At 41.0% G+C, this 21,171-nt stretch overlaps 2 protein-coding genes across 2 annotated transcripts in view; one reads left to right on the forward strand and one right to left on the reverse strand.

The window, feature by feature from the left end:
• Positions 1 to 5,323: 5,323 nt before the first annotated feature.
• The window catches only part of SMAD5 (SMAD family member 5), a 129,657-nt gene continuing 113,809 nt past the window's right edge, over positions 5,324 to 21,171 (reverse strand). The window contains exons 7-9 of the transcript XR_003853459.1: positions 8,202 to 8,331; positions 7,644 to 7,808; positions 5,324 to 5,650 (exon numbers count right to left, since the gene is read on the reverse strand). The gene's annotated coding sequence lies outside the window, so the exon portion shown is untranslated. The remainder of the gene's footprint in view (positions 5,651 to 7,643; positions 7,809 to 8,201; positions 8,332 to 21,171) is intronic.
• Positions 19,085 to 20,594, forward strand: SMIM32 (small integral membrane protein 32). The gene has a single exon (XM_029583933.1). The coding sequence runs from the start codon at positions 19,907 to 19,909 to the stop codon at positions 20,228 to 20,230; it is 324 nt and encodes a 107-aa protein (XP_029439793.1). The 5' UTR covers positions 19,085 to 19,906; the 3' UTR covers positions 20,231 to 20,594.

A 21,171-nucleotide genomic window follows, 5' to 3' on the forward strand; every position in this document is an offset into this window, starting at 1 on the left:
TAGATAGTTTCTTCTAGATAGTTTCTTCTAGATAGTTTCTTCTAGATAGTTTCTTCTAGATAGTTTCTTCTAGATAGTTTCTTCTAGATAGTTTCTTCTAGATAGTTTCTTCTAGATAGTTTCTTCTAGATAGTTTCTTCTAGATAGTTTCTTCTAGATAGTTTCTTCTAGATAGTTTCTTCTAGATAGTTTCTTCTAGATAGTTTCTTCTAGATAGTTTCTTCTAGATAGTTTCTTCTAGATAGTTTCTTCTAGATAGTTTCTTCTAGATAGTTTCTTCTAGATAGTTTCTTCTAGATAGTTTCTTCTAGATAGTTTCTTCTAGATAGTTTCTTCTAGATAGTTTCTTCTAGATAGTTTCTTCTAGATAGTTTCTTCTAGATAGTTTCTTCTAGATAGTTTCTTCTAGATAGTTTCTTCTAGATAGTTTCTTCTAGATAGTTTCTTCTAGATAGTTTCTTCTAGATAGTTTCTTCTAGATAGTTTCTTCTAGATAGTTTCTTCTAGATAGTTTCTTCTAGATAGTTTCTTCTAGATAGTTTCTTCTAGATAGTTTCTTCTAGATAGTTTCTTCTAGATAGTTTCTTCTAGATAGTTTCTTCTAGATAGTTTCTTCTAGATAGTTTCTTCTAGATAGTTTCTTCTAGATAGTTTCTTCTAGATAGTTTCTTCTAGATAGTTTCTTCTAGATAGTTTCTTCTAGATAGTTTCTTCTAGATAGTTTCTTCTAGATAGTTTCTTCTAGATAGTTTCTTCTAGATAGTTTCTTCTAGATAGTTTCTTCTAGATAGTTTCTTCTAGATAGTTTCTTCTAGATAGTTTCTTCTCCCATGACAGGGGATTCTCAATGACTGCCATCCAATCAGTTATGTACAGTATATCCTCAGGACAACCCAGATTCCTTTCTCATATAACTATATTCTGGACCCTTGTGGCAGTTTGGAAATTGAAAGTCCCTACCAGAGGCCAATATACACACAAACTGGGCCACCTATGGGTGCATCGTTGAATCATTCTGGGTTTTGTACATTTATGTCTATCAAACACTTCACTATACTACTCCATCATGGCTTTTAGCAGAGTTGAATAGCCCCCTCCCATTAGGATAGAATCACAGACAAAGGAGGGAAGGGAAGACAGATAGGTAAGGGGTCCATATCCATCAGACACAAAAGGGTCACAATCGCCCCGACTAGGACGCGGTCAGCCCGGCCTAGAACTGCGAGGCCATTCATTCTCTTTCACACAACAAGAAACCTTTTCCCACTATTGTACACTTCACTTATAATTGTTTTCTCTTATGCACGTGGCCTTCGGAACAGAATTCCTACTGAAACACTGCACGGGGTGTGATCAAAGCCCCCTCAGTCCGCTCAGGGATGGACAGGTTACTCTTTATCTATTCTTCACTTCTTCTACTGTTCCCATAATACTCGCCTGCAGGGGGCTTCCGATCATCACAAAAGCCTTCTTCCCAGATCACCAGCCCAAAGGTCTCAGACGATCTCCGTGCAATGACCCCCTCAGATACCTGAGCACTGAACTCAGCGGTGGCCACTCACCAGACAAGTCTGGGGGATCACTCCGCCACAAAATCCCCTAGACCAACTGGGGGGCTAAAATAGCATCCCCGGTACCTCCTGGCTGAGGCTCGCCAAATGTAACCGTCTCTGTTTAGTCAGTAAGGAGGCTCAGACAACTGATCCGTAAAGATAGACTTTTATTGCCAGCAAGATGCAGCTAAGACAAAGGCTCAGTACAACTGCATGCCCCTCCCCTTCAGGAGCAGACTCATATGCACTTTACAGTTCTTATCTTTTACACATGCATTCTAAGCATTGCTGAGCAAGCATATTCCGGCTGAAGGGGCTACTGACCCCCTCCCTAGACACCCTGGAACTTTCGTGAAACTTCTCCCATGTTCTGCAGGAGAGGCTGCTGGGACTTGCAGTTCTGGAAAGGAATTTGCGAGTCTGCAGTAATACAGCCCATCACATAATACATCCATTGTTCTAATCTAGGTTACAGCAGTGAAAGCTTATCAGAGAATAAGAACAGCGAAGCCAATGTATGTATATGTACATGTGTAGATGTACATGTGTATATGTAGATGTACATGTGTGTATGTAGATGTACATGTGTATATGTAGATGTACATGTGTATATGTAGATGTACATGTGTATATGTAGATGTACATGTGTATATGTAGATGTACATGTGTATATGTAGATGTAGATGTGTATATGTAGATGTGGATGTAGATGTGTGTATGTAGATGTACATGTGTGTATGTGTAGATGTGTATGTGTAGATGTACATGTGTATGTGTATGTGTATGTGTAGATGTACATGTGTATGTGTATGTGTATGTGTAGATGTGTATGTGTAGATGTACATGTGTATGTGTATGTGTATGTGTAGATGTGTATGTGTAGATGTGTATGTGTAGATGTACATGTGTATGTGTATGTGGAGATGTAGATGTAGATGTGTATGTGTATGTGTAGATGTAGATGTACATGTGTATGTAGATGTGTAGATGTGCATGTCTATGTAGATGTACATGTGTATATGTAGATGTACAGATGTAGATGTACATGTGTATATGTAGATGTACAGATGTAGATGTACATGTGTATATGTACATGTGTATATGTACATGTATATATGTAGATGTATATATGTACATGTATATATGTAGATGTGTATATGTAGATGTGTATATGTAGATGTACATGTGTATGTAGATGTGTATATGTAGATGTGTATATGTAGATGTGTATATGTAGATGTGTATATGTAGATGTGTATATGTAGATGTACATGTAGATGTGTATATGTACATGTAGATATCTACATCTACATATAGATATACACATGTATATGTAGATGTGTATATGTATGTATGTATGTGTAGATGTGTATATGTGTATATCTATATGTATATGTATGTGTGTATGTGCATATGTGTATATGTGTATATGTATATATGGGTACTCCAAAAAAACCCAATACAAAAGATTTTTTGCTTGGGGAAAAGGCACGATTATGTTTCTCATATAATTAATTTCAAAAATTACGTATTTCCATGAATATAATTAAATTTTATTGAAAAATATGAAATTACCATTTTTTGTATTATAAAACATTCCATCCATAAAACCTTATATATTTTAATGTGATCTTAACAATATCCACAATTATATCCTCATATACCAGTCTTATAGTTTGCCCTCTGCTTTGTTACTACCGCTAATCTCAATCTGTCCCTCAATTGCCCACATAACACCAAAGGATGAAAATTACTAATAATGCTATTGGTCATATTTTGTGGTAATACCGCTAGGTCTATATACTATACAATCATTGTTGTTACATTTATATATTGATATTTTTTGATGACCAAGTCCATGGACTTAGTCTCAATCGTCTCTTTCTAAATATACAAATATTTTCTTTTCAAAATTATTTACACGATGTATCCCACTTGTGGTTTTTGGTATCCTAACAAGGGCCTTGTTTCACCCACCAGGCTTCTTCAGGGGATAAATTCAGAAAGACCAGGCATCGACTTAAAATTGTCTCTCCCCTCTCACGATTGTGTTATTGTAGTCCTTCAATTTTATAATTCTGTTTATGAAATCCAACGTAGACAGCCTCATATCACCATATCCATACCGTGGGCAACGTTGCCCCTTTAAATCCTCCGCCTTACTACGACAGCTTCATTGGTCAACGCCATCCAGATTTGCTGAAACTCAAAGTTATTGCCAAACGCCGTCACCCGCAGCTGTACTCTTCACTTCCGGATCAGAATTCCTTTGGCTAAAATGTATGGCACACATCCGGTAGTGAAGAGTACAGCTGCGGGTGACAGCGTTTGGCAATAACTTTGAGTTTCAGCAAATCTGGATGGCGTTGACCAATGAAGCTGTCGTAGTAAGGTGTGTGGTGGGTTTTTGAGGATAGGAACATGTAGAAGTTTTGGTGAATGAGGAACTGTTAGTTCATGCTAGTTTCTTTAGGAGAAAAGTTGTGGTTATATTCTTTGATAAGGTTGAGTAAAAAGTATATAATCTTGATACTTTCATAGGTGGAGCATTTAAAGGGGCAACGTTGCCCACGCTATAGATACGGTGATATATGAGCCTGTCTACGTTGGATTTCATAAAAAGAATTATAAAATTGAAGGACTAGTAAGTAAAACTCAATATAAAACCGAGAAGCACTGTGGGAGCACATAAGTACAATACCGGGAGTAAAATCATCAATATAAACATTCATTTAAATTACAATTAGATTTTTGGATTATTGGAATCGATAAGAGAGGGAGTTTTGAAAGGTCCATTTATTAATTTTTTATAAGAGCACACCTGAATTTAGGAATAATTCTTTATCTATCTATCTATATATATATATAAATAAATCCTGGGGTATCCAACCTTATTGGGCAATTTTGTTTATTACACGACATGCATCAATTTTGATAATTTTGTCAGAAATATGCCATGACTAAAATGACATGTTGCAGATTATTCAGTGGCTGGATTTCAGTTGTAGCTCTGAGCCTAGTTGGGATTACCAAATGGTTCCAGGTGATCAGGGAAAGTCTGGGCCAGTCCAGGCTTTATCCATTAATCCTATATTAGGTTAGTCAATGACAAGTACCAACACGCATATTCCTAAGAAAAGTACTTTCTCCTGTCTCTTCCCACCAAGGCTAGCTTCCTCCAGGGCAGCCATTCTTCCAGACTTAAATATAATGATTCTGAGAACCACCATATTTACAGGACAAAGTGAAGTAACAAAGGAGAGGATCCAATGTAAAAAAAAAAGAAGAAGAGACCCCTTCCTGCCTGAAGGCACAAACAGTAGAATTTTTAAACTGTCCACATTGGGCCAAAGTGCGCAGGCACATCATGCCTGCAGACGTTGCATCAGTTTTCAAGGTACGCATGTACTTCTCGCTTGAAGCTTGCCAAAGATATTTGCACTGCCTTTTTCTACAGCTACTTCTCTGATGGAAAATAACGTACATAGATTTGAAGACAACAATTGAACTTATGCTATTGCCCTCCCCGACCTACAACTTCACACCTTGCTCCACCTCATGCCTACGTTTAGCTGTACCGAGAGGAAAGTGATTGGACAACCAGTTTACGAGCATGAATCCCTATTTACCCCCCCCCCCCCCCCCCCCGTTGAAAATTGCCCTCAATAAGAATCACATCCTAGGGATGAAACCAAAAGACCTAGTCCTTTTTTTCTCTTCCCAATTAAAATAAAAAGAAACAAACATTTCTGTCACATTTATAATGCTTTAAAGGTATATATTTGCCATTTTTTTTCCATAATTGCACAAAGATCACTTGATACCTGCATATAATCTGCTCCGATGTGCCGAAAAGCGGAATATAAATACAATAAATAAATAAAAACATCCAAAGAGTGCCAGGAGTAGATTTATTACCACTGTTGAACAGACTGAACAAAAAAGTCCTTAAATGTGCAGAAAGACTGAGAATCCTGCTAATTATCATCATTCTTTCCAAAGCTGGGCTCAAGGATCATTCTCTTCTCATTCTGTGTGTGCCTGTGTGTATCTTACAAATGGGTTGTACTGATGTTTATCACATTGATGAATGCTATCTGTGGGAGAAAGAATGGAGTAGTTCTTTAAATGGAAAAAGCTGTGATGGAATTCACATGACATTTTTTTTTTTTTTGTTTGTTTGTGTAACTGCTAGAATTTCCAAACCAGTGAATATGTTTTACTTAGCATAAATACAGATAAATTCTTGGAGTGAAAAGCATAGTGTTCAAGCCAAAAGATTATACAGCCAAGTCATCTGCTTATTCTGTAGTTTCTTTGATGGTACTACTCTGTTATTGTTTGTGTCTTTGAACTCTTTGGAGCAATAAATGTAATAATTTTCTCCTTGTCAAAAAATATTTCATTTACAGTTTCCTAAAGTAAGTAGCAAGATTATGTTTGGTCAGGAATATGTAAAAGCCGGTATATGCACTTTGGCTATTTCCCTGGTAAAATGTCAGGATTTTTCCTTTCCTTTTCTGTTTTAATATACAAAACGCTCAGCAATATCCATCTTTTCTTTTCACATACACCACTGTGTTTTTCCAGCTGGTAAATGAGCTGTACTAGGAGTGGAGGAGTACCCCAGTGGTTAAAGCAGGGAGGCCAGGATTGAAATCCTGCTGCCTCATTTCACTCTCCATTACTTCAGGTACCAATTTAGACTATGAGCCGGGGGGAGGATAGGGACCTTACCTGAATGTAATACACTTTGAAGTGCCTGAAAGACTGAATATGACTCAAATAAATAAATCACCAGTGAGGGAGTCAAAGTCCTTTCCTGCAGATTCTCTTTGGATTTTCCAGTAACCTCACCAAAATGAAAAAGGTCCTTTACTGACCAAATGAATGGTTTGTAAAATGGTTTTGTGAATGGGCATCAAGCCTTGTATGTCTCAACTCAAACAAACATACTATTGTCCAAACCACAAAAAAAAAAAATACTTGCCAATGCTTGTAAGACATTTGAGAGATATGACAGACACACCTTGATCTCCCACACAAATTAGTACACTAGTGGAAATTTTTGGGAGGGAACGTGATGAAAAATGTCCAGTTTCATATCATACAAATGAGGGGCAGTACACTCATCTATTTAAAAAATAAAATGCAGTATAAAGGTCCCAGGATAACCTTGCAAGGGTTGTTTCCCTTTGATTGCAATGTATTTGTGCTAAAAGTGCCCACATAGACTGCAAACAGTTCAGACTATTCAAAATTGCCCTATTGTGACTTGGCAATATTGAAGGAAAATCAATAGAAACAGAGGAGAAGGAGGAAGAAGAAAAGGACAGAGAGGAGAATGGAAGCTGTGGTCCCTGGATTTTCAGGCTCAGGACCACCCTGCTGGCTCTTAGAGAGAGAGAGAAGTAATGCACAGGTAACACTTGAAACTCAGTGGCCATTAAGGCATAGGGCCGGTAACTTTCAAACCGGCACGTGGGCGCACATTTGCGCACACGTGTGTCGCCCACACCCAGGGGACGAGGCTGTTCTATAACTTGTGCGTCCATATGCACGCATGTTTAAAATATCCTGGCCACAGGCACATGTGCCCCCAAATTTTAAGTGGGCCCTACGCATAGGCACGCAAATCCCGCTTCTACCACGTAAATTGGGGGGGGGGGGGGTTTAAACGGGGCGTGCCCCCACACCATTTCCCAGTTTATCCACCAGTTCACCCAGTTAACAGCCACATCCTCCAGCCACCCCTGGTTGATAGCCTATACTCCCTTCAGTTACCCCAGACCCTTTAACCCCTCAGAAATGTCTGAATCCTTATATTTTATTACTTACACACCATCCATAGCAAAAAGTAAAGTTATGCAATAGGGGACCCTCGGCCTGCGTTGGGGAATGCAATTATTTATTGGCCAGACCTTGAACACCCACACCCAGACCACGGCCAGTTTTGGAAATTTTTGAGATGTGCATGCCACAGCATTTATGAGCTCATCTGAGCGCTTTTGAAAATACAGCCAGCGCGCGTTAGCCCAACTTATTCGCACATCACCTGATTGATGTGTGCGCCAGGTTTTTAAAATTCACCTTTTAAATGAGGATGTTAAAGATTACATTGTTCCTCTCACAGATAGGTCCTCCTGCCATACCCGGCCTTGTCAAGCTCCTGAACTTGTTACATTTTCTTGCTTCTGGGTCCTTTTCAAAGCACAGTGGCTGTAGTTGGGGGCAACCATCATTCTCCAGATGTTTCTGCCAGACATTACAAGCCATGAAAACATTTAGGCATGCCATCAACTGACTGAATCTGAGACCAAAATGGTAGGAATGCAGAAGGGATATCCACACCATCTCCATCCTACCTAATATGATGGCTACAATGAATTTCAAAACCAAAATAGAACCACCAAGAGGTGGAATACCCAAATCATTCACAAAAACAACTTACACATTGCATGAAGAGACCATCACACAAAAGCAGCAAATCTGGAAGAAAAACATTGTGACTTTCTGCTATAGCTTACAAATCGCTCCGTTCACAAAAACTTATAGCTCCAATTTTTTAATCATAGGTTTCAAAACAAATCCCTTTTCTTTTGAGAAACGTTTTTTAAATTAAAATACTATTGGCCAACTGGCACTTACCTCTTGCAAAAGATGTTGCAACTTCTTTCAAAACCGCCAAGATAGTCTTCAGTCTCATCAAGCCTGACAGTGGCCATGTTTCATGCTCTTCATCAGGAGTTTTAACTTATGTAATGTCCAAATTGCAGTTCTAAAAGGATAGAAATCTCACAATCATCAAGATTTTACAAAAACAGAATGTTTTCAAACTACTTCCTCAATACAATAACTGGGGTAGCTGAGGGCACACTGGATTCTCTCTCCTTCCTCCCCTTCACTCCAAATATTAACAACATAGCATGAATAACTATAACACAACTGAATCGGAGGTAATGACCACAGCCGTTTATTAAATACCCTAACATATAAATCTAATTTGGGTGCCGAGTTTGCTAGCCTGTCTGTTCCTTGCAGGGTAGGTACCATTGCCATGTGCTTTCACATCCACCCAGTGGATCTCTCCAAGGTCTCGCATGTCCATGAGCCTTACTTGTTGTCTTCATCCCGGAAAGGCCCTCCATAGGCTGCTATGCAGCAGGCCCACTGGGTCCTCTTCACTGTTTGTTTTTGTCCAGTGTGTCATTCAGGCCCTCTCTCAAAGGCCCTCATCTTTCTTTTGGCAGCCAGATTGTATCCATGTTTAGTGGCCTAAGCCACCATTATGTTGGCATCTTCCCTGCTGTCTGCACCCCTTTGCCATATAACTCTGGACTTTGCCACCCCAGCAAAACAGGGATAACATATACTCAATGCGTAACACTAATCGAACATAACTCCATCTATTACTTAGAGCCTGATGAGTGGGTATTGCTCACCATGAAGTGCAGGGTTTGCTAGTGGGAATTTAAACCTTCACTGAACCTGCCCCTGATGCTGTGTCACCATGCACCGGCCCCTGGTCAATCATGTGGGCCAACGTTGAGTTGTCCAGATGATGTTACCGCGCTTGACACTAGGCCAGTCAAGTAACTGAGCGACATGCCAATGCTGAGAGCCCGGAATTCCTACACTTCCCTCCTAACACCACGAGGATGGCGCCATGATGACCCAACACCAAGGTCCCATCGCCACCACTCAACATGTAAGTACAGGGTGGGGCGGGTAGGCCTCCTAGCCGGGTGCCTCGGATGTCCATTATCAGCGGCACCCATGCATCTGTGCTGGGGGAGCCACTCCTAAACATTAGAAAAGACCATGCCTCAGCTACCATGTTTGCCAGCACCTCAGCAGTTAAAGAGGAAGACATAAGTATAGCTATGGTAGCACATCCACCCCACTTATTACATTGAGACCCCTCCTAGATATGAGGTCCACCCAACCAGCCACCCAGACAATTCTACATCCAAAGTAAACTACCTTGTTTAGAGATGGACAGTATGCTCCCCACTTTCACCCTCAGAACCACTCCAGGTGGCAAGGAATAAATAAGTAGGGGAAAATCAAGGAAGCATAAGACAATCCACTCAGAAAGTGAAAACCAACTCTTTTTCTCTCTCCTCTCCCCAAGCTAATCCTCTGTGCCCTTGTCCAATAGCCCTCCTCCCTCCAGACAACAGTAACAGGGATGATGGGCAGAGCAGAGTAAAAAAAAAAAAAAAATTAGGCATGTGCAAAATAAATCTTATACTGCATGCCTTCTAATAGTGAACAATCAATCATTTTCATTAGCACACATGCTAAACAGGGAGCATATGTGCTAAATTTTTGGTAATCACTATTTTAGCAATTATGCACACCCATCTTATTAATTCAGTTAATGACTATTTTAGCATGCATAGAAAAACACAATTGTAAGCATGCCCTTTAGTAACTTGGCTCCAATGCATGCCATTTAGTAAAGAGGTTTGTCTTGATTCCAGCACAGAGATATTTGAAAACAGAGATAAAGCATTTCTTTTAGAAAAGGAAGAATCTTTTCCTCTCAACCCATAAGTTTAAGTTTATTTTTGTTTGCCAATTCTAATACTGCCATTTATGGTAATAAGTAGCACTAACACTAAATTAAGAGAAGCAAATATAGTGTGTAGAATGAAGAAAAGTCTCATTCAGACACAACTGCTGACAGCATGTAATTAAAAACACTGTAAAACAGTGGAAAGCATCTATGAACAAGGAAGGTCACAACCTTAAAGTATGGAGAAGGGAACGATGTCTACTGTAACAGTTCTCGTGCTGTGAGATGATTAATACTCATGAAGACGCTGGCTTCTTCCCTGATTCAGGATTACGAATCATTTTTTTAAGACGATGCATTTGCTTTCATAAGCAGGCCTGCATGGGACGCTTCCAAGAACCTTTAAAAAATGTTTTCCTGCTGCTTACGGGGCCTTCGCCGAGCGCTACACCAGCGATGCCCGAGCAAGCTTTCGTCTGAACGCGGTTTAGCCGCCTGGCAGGCTACGCGTGGACCGCCAGTTGAACCCAGGTGTGACCAACTTCCGGGTAACCCACAGAGAGAAATGTTGCGCTTGTGAAAGACGGCACGGAGGATGAGAAAAAGAAAGGGGGGTTTTAAAATGAGCGTGAGGAGGTAAAACTGAAATAGAACAAGTAGTAAGCTAAAATGGAGCCAGAAGAAGAAAATAAGAGGGTTGAGGCAAGATTAGGTGGGGAAAGGCTGTTTGTGCATGAGGATTACATGAAAAGCAGTGGTTAGACATGTTAAGTTATGAATGGGTTTAAATAGAAGGGCAGTAGAGAGAGAGATCTCAAGACATGACATAGCTGCATAAAAAGCCTTGGGAATTGCTTATCAGGCCATATCAGCTGCATTTATTAAATTGCTATTTTTTACACACTCAGCTGCTACAACGAAAAAGTGATCCTCGAGTCAAGATGTGCTCTCTATAGCAATCATAATCAGTCAATTAATAGCATTTTTGCTGTTATAGGAAATGGAGGCACTCACCCGGCCCTCAGGGATCCGGCTGGAGGAGCAGGTGGGCCCACTCTGGTCACTCATGCGGTTCTTGCTTGGTCAATGACAGTGAGTTGTCGTCTTCATTGCCCTCATCTCGAGGGTCCCATTCAAGGCCACGATCACCTTTATCAAAGAGAAGGAACAGATAGCAGCCTTTGCAGCTCATGCGTCTCCTCAAGGTCAAGCTCAGAGTCACATAGCAGATCAAGGAGGAGATGGTCATCAGACTCTTGCTCTTTAAGATCCTCTTCTACGTCCTACCACGGTCTCGTTCCAGCTTCCCTTATAACAGACATCATATGAGATGTAGCAGAAGATATAGTTTTTATGAATCACGTGACAGCTGCCAAAGACAGAAACTCTATCACAAGAAATATGCAATAAAGGAAAGGCGTGTAGGATGTCAAGATCTGAACTGAAGCACCAATTTTCAGTATTCGGTGATGTCAAAGATTGTGCCATTCACTTTAGGGAACAGGGTGACAACTATGGATTTGTAACATACCACTACACTGAAGCAGCTTTTACTGCTCTTGAGAACAGTCACAAACTCCAGCACCCAAGTGAACTGTCTTTTGACCTCTATTTCAGTGGCCGCAGACAGCTCTGCAGAAGTACCTACACAGATATAAACTCTAACAAAGATGATTTTGATCCAGCTTGTATGAAGAGCAAGTTTGAATCTCTCAACTTTGATACTTTACTAAAGCAAGCCCAGAAGAGTCATCGGAGGTAATATTCAGCTCAAGAAGCACTCCTCTCCAGAATGAAATAAAATATAGGTATGCCCACGTGGATGTACTTACCTCAGAGGAAACACTGGAGATGACTTTCCACTAAACCGAAAACAAAGCAGCAGGTCGAAGCTGCTCTGTTTGAGAGTTTTATAAGTCAAATATAAAAATAAAATAAGAGGTGTAAAAACATAAATTGGAGATTTTTAAAATACAAAGCATTTTTATTTTTTTTATTATTTTGTCTGGTAGCTCCCTCCTGCTCCCTTGGGTTTGCAACTCAGAACCGGCCTCTAAGGCTACTATGCTATTAAATGTCATGAGTTTTCCCCTCACCTTTAAGCCTCCTCTTCTTTAGCCCAGCTATCTCTGCAACAGTTCTTGGGCAGGGGACGCAGCCTGCAGCTCCTTCAAAAACCCAATATGCGGTCACCTTGAATATGGCCAGCAGGTGTCACTCTTGTATGGTGGCTGTAGTTCCCCTCTTATAGCTGGGGCTGCATCATGCCTGGCCAACCCAAGAAGCAGGAGCTGGGTTCAGGAATCAAAACAATCCAATAACTCCTAAATCACCTTGCCGTTTGTTTATAACATTTATCTATTTTGTATACTACATTTAAATTGTATATTGTTTAACCATTTTCTATCCTCTTTTCTATTTTTCCTACTCCAAGTTTGGCCACCTTGTTAAATGTAACTGTACCTTCTGTCACCACAGTTCTAGTTCTTTGTTCTTAAGTTCTATGTATTTTATTGCACCCCCATTCTATGTAAACCAGCAAGATATGTTTTCATGATTGCCGGTATATAAAAACTCTAAATAAATAAAATAAATAAATAAAAACTTGGATCTCTCCTGCATGACTGTGCTGCTGCTAAGCCAGTGGGCAAGTTGTTTTTATAACAAACACATTTTCAATTTGTATTCTGAAACAAATGTAATCATCAGGTGTTTACAGCAAAGAATACAGTAAGTTGAATCACTATGCAGATTAAAAATAAAAAAACCCAAAAAAGATATTGGATAATCTGTCTAAAAAATTAACACATCCTGAGGTTTTTGTGTCTTTCATTGGTCCCATCATATTTTAAAATCAAGCAGAGGAATTTTGAACACACATCATGCTGCTTGTTAGTTGTTACTATCAAGCATTAAAAAAATAAGACTGTGGTCTGCTTTCTAAGCTGGATATTTACTTCTGGCTTTGGAAGAAAACTGTGCAGAGCAGCTGCTAATAAAACATTTAAAAATAACAACAAATTTATTGAATTGGCTAGGGCAACAGCAGCAAATCAAATGACTCTGGGAGTAAAAATGCTTTAGAGTGCGAAATATTTAATCTACGGCAGCAGACTCGTAAGAACAACTTCTCCTTCTGGCAACAGTTCACTGCTATTACTTAACATATTTATATACATACAGTTAGATAAATATGGCTTCCCAGGCCTGCTGGTGGCTTGTTTACAGATATTCTAAAAATAGTGGCACATGGAACAGATGGCCCCCCACTGCATTCTGGGGAAGTTGTTCCCATACAAACCAACAAAGGGCGATTATTCTGCGTATCACCACTCTTTCCAGGCCTTTACCAGGAAGTCATCGCCGAGCATGGAGATGAATCAAAATCTTAAAATGAAAAAATGTAAACCCGAAGGTCTCCCGTTTCTTGAAAAGCAAAGGAGGGGGCCTGCGGAGGTGACCAGTTTTAGTCTGAGCAGGCTGATCCAAGCCTTGGTTTTTACTTCCACTGCCATGGGTGGATTTCTCTCAAAACAGGGTTCAAGGGCCTCAAATCGGTCTGGCTTTCAGAATGCCCCCTAATGAGTATGCATGCATGAGCGAGATTTGTGTGTCCTCGCTTAACTGCATGCAGATATTTCTTATGCTTTAGGGGCATCCTGAAAACAAGCCCAATTTACGGCCTTTGAGGACTGGAGTTGGACAGCCCTCAATATAAAAGCTGAGCTTCAGGTTCAAGCACAAATGAGGCCTGAACTGTATCAGTGTGCTCTGAAAAAAAAAAAAAAAATGGAGCCCATTGGGAACTCCATCAAGAAGTCTTAAAAGGCTTTGTTTTTAAATTATTTTTTCAAATCTAAATTTATAGAGCAGTGGGTCTCAACCTGATCCTTAGGGACCACCCAGTCGGTCTGCTTTTTAGGATAACCATAATGAATTTGCCTGAAAAATATTTGCATTCAATGAAGGCATTGTTTGTCATCTTACTTCCTGAAAAGCAAACTGGCTGGGTGGTCCCTGATGATTGAATTGAGAATCACTGTTAAGAGAGCACTAACCTTCACTTACTGGAATGATTCCAGCGCCTATGATATTCCCCTTTTTTCATCATCTAAAGTCTGCTTCATAAGTTCATCTGGATCTTACAATTAAATCGCATGGAGTTTATGAAAATCTCATTATTGACTTGTAATTTTAATTAAATGCCAAAGTTAAAACAATTTTGCTATAAAATAAAAATTCCTTCTCGGATTTTGTTTATTTTCTTTCTGCCCAACACAAATCTACCTACTGGATTTTGCACATGAGCTATGGTGACCACATGGGGACCTTATCTAGATGTCTTCTGAAGCAGGGACCAATGGTATCTGAAAAGTTCAAGGTCAGCCATCTTTGCCAGATAAATCATATGTAGGTGAAAAAAAAAAAAAAAAAAAAGTACTACAACCTACAAAGATTCCAGCTCTCTATATGGCAGCTAGAACTCACTCAACATATTTTAACATTTCAAATATGCTTCTGACTTGGTAAATAATTTTGCAGATATATTGCTTATTACTCACCTCTTCGCTAATTTATTCATAGAAACAGAATGTGATGGCAGATAAGGACTGTAAGGCTTATTTATTCCACCCACTTTATTCCCTGTTATAATAGTAGACACCCAGGCTAAATGGTGCCCAGCAAAATCAAAAGGCGTAAACCTTCTCCAATGTTGCTGCCGTCTTGGGGGGTGGGGGTGTGTGTGTGTGTGGAGGAGGGAGGAGGGGGAGGAGGAGGAAAGGAAGATCCACTGTATTGATGGCAACAGAATGTCAGGCTGGTGCCCCCTGGTCTGGTGCCCATCTCACCCACCTCTTCCAACTGCCCTGCAGACTCTTCACAACTAAGTCTGGCTTCTCTATTTACCCCAGGCTTTCTATCATCATTGTTTATGTCTGCACCACCTCCACTGGAAATCCACCACCCTTTCTGTAAAGAAACATTTTTTTTTTTAATGTTGTCCTTCAGTCTGCCCCTCCCCCTTTAAACCTCATATTCAGACCGATTTTAATACCGTGTGCTGGCCGCAGTGCACGGCTCAACGCACGATTGGACATGCGTCGATAGCCCCCAATGCAAAATGTGGGTTACCGCATCGAAAACGTGCATCCAATCGCGCGCATAGGTAATAGCGCTCATCACATGTAAATGCATGTTGATAAGGCTATTATCTATTGCCCCCCTCCCCCCCCGATGGCAAAAAAAAAAAAAAAAAGGGCACCCAACGCACACATTTTTACCCACCAAAATTAATGCCTGCCCCGAGCAGATGTTTATTTTGAAGGAGCCCATAAAGTGTACAGAAAAGCAGAAAATACTCTGACTTAATACCTCCGATTTAATAAAAGGACGATATTCAGTCATAGGAATTAAAATATTAGAAATGTCCCCCAAAAAAGTTAAAAAAAAAAAAATTGAGCCGGAAGGCAGGTTAGCAAAAGGGATGCTCAATTAATGAGCGTCCATTTTCCTAACCGGCTGACAACCACCTCTCCTGGACGCCCGCTGCCGAGATGGTGCTAGGGGCGCCTCCTTTTTACCGTGGCACCAGATTTAAATATTAAATTGGGAGAGGGAGTGGGCACTCAATCGTGAGCGCCCCTTTAAACACGCACTGATATTGCATCAGGCTGATTATGATCTCCCCTTCGGTTTCATCATACAAGTTAATGCTGAATTTTCAAAGCAATGTATGCTCATTAAATGATGTAATCTATACATAAACGGCTGTTGGAAAATCACCCAGGGCTCAGCGCACGTAAAGGTTCACTGGTAATCCGGTCCCACACTTACTTTTATGTGAACCAGGGAAAGGTATTCGGAGGGGGCAAGGCTGGAACACAGTTAAACACATAATTTGATTTTTAAAAGTATGTGAAAAGTCAACATGCACAAGTGATTCCCTCCCCTCTCCTGAAGACCAGATATAACTGTGTGCAAGTTGTTCTAGGTGGGCACCAGACCAATTTACCTGTGAACTTTCAAAGGAAATTTATAAGCATCAGGTTCACCCATGTGGTGTGAGTTTCAAAATTTGCTCGCTAAAAGTAGCTTGAGAGAGATTTTTCTTTTTCCCCTTTTGGTGCTCTCTAGAGTTTGTCAACGCTTTGCCACTAAGACGTGTGCGCACACAGTGGAAAAATGGAAGCACAGGGGTTGAATTAACACAAGTTTCAAACGTGTCCTGAAGGAACCACTTTGTGCGACTAATTTGCAAAAAACTCAGGGCACCATGCCTGATTGTAATTGCTGCTCCATTCAGGTTATGCCCATACAGAAATATTTCATAAAAAAGTTATACCATAGCTTCTCAAGTGGCTAGAAAATGGAAATAAAAAATATTTCTGCATGGGGGCAACCTGCACAGGGCAGTGTTTACAACCAACCAATGCCGCATTCAAGGGAATCCATCTGAACATATCCTACAGTTAAGGTATGTTTGGCTATCTGGAATGGGCTGTTCAGCTTGGAGAAAAGAAGGCTGAGGGGGGGATATGATAGAGGTCTTTAAAATCATGAGAGGTCTAGAACGGGTAGATGTGAATCGGTTATTTACTCTTTCGGATAATAGAAAGACTAGGGGGCACTCCATGAAGTTAGCATGTGGCACATTTAAAACTAATCAGAGAACATTATTTCACGCAACGCACATTTATTTATTTATTTATAGAGTTTTATATACACCATCGTTCGGTATTACCATCACAACGGTTTACAATTTTGTCATTTGGTTAACAAGGTTAGCAATTTTTTTTATAGGCAGAGTGTTCAACTAGAGGGATGGGTTAGTTCATGTGATATACTTGGGGTGGTGGTAGATAGATGGAAGGAGAGGATTAAATAACAAATTAGTAGGAAATACATTAAGCTCTGGAATTTGTTACCAGAGGATGTGGTTAGTGTAGTTAGTGGAGCTGGGTTTAAAAAAGGTTTGGATAAGTTCTTAGAGAAGAAATCCATTACCTGCTATTCATTAAGTTGACTTAGAAAATAACCACTGCTATTACTAGCATCAGTAGCATGGCATCTACTCAGTGTTTGGATACTTGGCCATGGTTGGAAACAGGATGCTGGGCTCAATGGACCCTTGGTCTGACCCAGTATGGCAATTTCTTATGTTCTTACATTATCTCAAGGAAGTTTGATCACGTTCTCTACTGATGGCCATAGTGCAGGGGAAGTCCACTCTAGTGCTTCCAAGGCCAGGGCAGGCCTTCTGTAGACCGCAAGAAGGAATTTATAAATACAGCTGGGAGGGGAAGGTCTGGCAATCTGCTTGAATGGGGCCCTCCTTGCCCTTAAGGTTAACCTGCCAGAGTGGCAGACAGTATGGACCATTGTGGTTTTTATCTGCTGTCATTTACTACGTTACTCTAAATATGAGGAACTTTGCCCTAAGTTTGTGATTGTTTGCTACAGAGTGAAAATCTAGCAGTTACTTTTAAGCAAAATAAGTTACATAGCCCTACGTGGGTTAATAATTTTACTTCACTAGATGAAGAAAAAAGCAGTATAATTCAATTGGATTTTTTTTGGGGGGGGGAGGGGGAAGGGAATTTTAGGTACAGTATTAAAATTTACCAACCTGAATATTTTGGGAAGCAAGATAAGACAAGTTATACTATTATTCTGGAGCGATAAACATGCTCTCTTTACTCCATATGCTATGTAAACTTTTGTGACTCACTCTGTCTATTAATCAGAATGCCCTACACACTCTTGGCCAATATACAAGAATAGTAGCAGTAGCTTTGGGTAGAAATGTTTAGTAGGTGAGCAGCCTAGTGGTTACAGCAGCTGGCTGTGAACCAGGGAAGCCAGAATGCAAATCCTACTGATCACTCCTCCTCACCCTGCATTGCCTTACTTACAAATAGATTGTAAGCCCTTATGGAACAAGGAAATGCCTACAGTACCTTACTGTAATGCACTTTGAAAGTGCCAGGAAGGGCAGAATATAAAATAAACCTTCACACAACATCCAGTAATTCAACATTAGTGTGGCCCAAAATGTTTTGTTTGTTTGTGTTTTTAAGGATTTTTTTTTAATTTGAACTATTTTCTCCTATGCTTTTTGGGGGCTTCCAACTTAATTGGAACCAGTTTCTACTAGGCTGTGGCATCATCAGCCTTTGATTTTCAACTACTCCACTATTCTGATTTTATTTAAAAAAAAAAAAAAACCTCTGGTCTTCCACCTAGCCCAGCCACTGCAACTGCAACAGTCCTAGGCCCGAGCCCACAGGCCATGGCTCCTTCTGAAACTGGGTCTAGCCACTAGGTGTCGCTCACACTTGCTCAACGTTCAAGACTGGCCAGGCTCCAGAAACTGGAGTCAACCCTAAATCTCCAGCATGGCACTGCCACTGAACTACTGGAGCAGCCCCTTAGGATATACACCTTGTGAACTTAAACAAACAGAAGTTTCTCCAACATTTTCTGACATCGGTGCCTTCAAGGATACGCATGAATTAGCCTTCCCTACCGAAGACAAAACTTCAGTAAGAAAGTATTAGAAGCAGCATTACAAAAGAGGTACTAGAATTGCAAAAGAAAAACCTGGCTGGCAGCCAGAAGCTAATAGCAGTGTAAAAGCAATTTGATGAAAAAGAATTAAAATGCTAATTGTCAAGCAGGAGAAGGTGCCCGAGAACACTATGGGGAAAAAAAAAAAGCACCTCCTCTTCTGTTTATTCTCGTGAGACTCATCTTAATCATAAAAAAAGGGATTTGATTTCCTAGCGTTGTTTATCGTCGTTACCGTCAACTATAATCAAGAATGGAAAATCCAGAGCGCCCAGCAAAGATTTACTACGAAGAGATCCGTTGCTGCAAGAGAAGAAAAAAAAATCGAAATCACAGGCTCCTGAAATATTCAGCACTGCCGTGCAATCCTATCCTCTTCCCCCCCCCCCCAGGAGCAAGTGACGCGGCGGGGGAGCTTCGGTTTAAAGGAGCGAAGTCACATGTTTGACACATTCCTGCCCAGACTCCGGCTCCAGGTATCAGCCTGGCTGGATCCGAGGAATCAGAGAAGCCAAAAAAAAAAAAAGAAAAGAGAGAGAGAGTCCCCGTGAAGTGTGAACTTCGAGGGAAAGAAGAGGATTCCTGCCAGCGCCTCTTTTACCAGCCGGAGTTGACAGAAAAGGTTTGGTAAGGGAGGGGGGAAAGGCAGCTGGTTTCGCTCCGACGCGGATCCGACTTTAAGAGCAGCATTTTGGATCTCGAAAAGCTTGCGGAGCCCGAAGCAGCCAGCGTTACTACAAAGGACTCCACTTTTGTTCCGTTTTTGTTTTTACGGTGCGGTGGGGTTTGGGAGACTTACCTATATTTTATTTTTATTTTATTTATTTTATGTAATGCTGTGCGCCGACGAGTCTAGCCACGGAAAAGGAAAATCCAAGCAGACCTTCCCACCTCACTCCCATCTGTTGAGACTGCTGAAACCAACAGCTGTTACCAACTCCACAAAGCCGTCCAGCCAGGTGCAGGGTGGGGGGAAGAGACCCGACACGGATTTAAACCTGCGAGATGGAAAACTGTAGACACTAACGTGATCCAGGAAGCCTTGAAGGGAAATAATTAAAAAAAAAGCGAGACAGAAGAGACCAAAAAAAGAATGGCATTGAACATTTAACGGGAACCGATCGCCCCAGGGAAAACTATATATATTATTATTATTTTTTTTTTTTTTGGCAGCATGGGAGCAATGCTTTGTAAAACAAAAGGATAATCGCTGCTTCCCTTGTTGCAACCTGCTGGTCTGGGCAGGAGACTTTCCGCCCCCACCATGTATGGCGAGTTACTCCTGAACTCCAGCAGCGCCACCGAAGCTCAGCTGGCGATCCAGACCAACACCCCCTGCCTGAGCAGCACCCAGCGCTCCGTCAGCTCTTCCGCCCTCTACCTGTCCACGGCCAGGGTGCTGAAAGAGGGCGAAATCAACAAGCCGGACCTGCTCACCTACCTCCTCCTCTTCGTCTTTCTGCTCCTGGCCGTGACCATCATCGTGCTGTTCATTAACTGCCAGCTGAAAAACTCCCTTTTTGCCTCGCTGCCTTATGACAGGTCCCTGAGGGAAGCCAGGAGCCCCTGGAAAACCCAGTCGGTCTGAAGGACACCGACACCGAGGTGACGCCAGGAACTGGATTCATGCCTCCGGAGGGGGTGGGGAAGCGTTTTCTGGTTGTGGCGCTGGCTCTGATAGCACAAAGCAGCCCTTGGGGAAAATGTAGCTACCTTTGCAGGCTGCGTCTTCATCCTCTGCTGGAAGCACCGAGCAGGGGGAAAAAAAAAAAATATATATATACGATTTCCGACTGTTTGTATTTTAAAGTTCCATGCAGAAGTAAGAAAGCATAATCCTGCTATATTTATGTAAAGAAACAAATCCTAATAAATTGGAACCTATGTTGATCTAAAGAATGCCAATTACCGTGCAAAGCAATTTAGTCATATTAAAATGTTTTTTTTGTTAAGCCTTTGAATTGTTCCTCTCTGGGGTGCTGGGAGTAAAAGTTAAGAAATCTTTAAATAAAAATACTTACATGTTTACTTAGTTTTATCATGAACAAATCGGTTACCTTACAAACCCAAACTCCCAGTAAATATATATTGCATCTGTCAGAACAGCAAAACATTTGATTATCTACACTCTGGGCTTCATCCTAAAAGGACTTTCCCCCCAGCTCTTTGCCTATGAAATACATATTTTTTTTTTTTAAGGCCCTTTGTTGGATGTTGCTGTTCCTTGATGTCTCCAGCCACTACCCTAGTCATGGTATCCGCACCATGAGGAGGAGGAGGAAGGGGAGGGGGGAGGGGGGGTGCATGAAGCCGTATTTATCATGTAAACTGAAGCAGACGTGGAAGGCTACAGCTTGGAACCACTTTTCCTGTGCACGAGCAAGACCAGGGAAAGCAATTTCACACCTTCCCTCAAGACTGCACCAGGCATTTGGGAGCGCACACTACAATCTTTGCATTCATTGATAACGGAGACTTTGCCATCCAGTTAGCTGTTGCGAAAGACACGCCAAACGCTACCACAAATAG

This window comes from Rhinatrema bivittatum, chromosome 18 (genome assembly GCF_901001135.1).
Source record: "Rhinatrema bivittatum chromosome 18, aRhiBiv1.1, whole genome shotgun sequence".
Classification (NCBI taxonomy): Eukaryota; Metazoa; Chordata; class Amphibia; order Gymnophiona; family Rhinatrematidae; genus Rhinatrema; species Rhinatrema bivittatum.

Coding starts and splice junctions, on each gene's coding strand:
- SMIM32 (XM_029583933.1), top strand. CDS start 19,907: ATGTATGGCGAGTTACTCCTGAACTCCAGCAGCGCCACCGAAGCTCAG.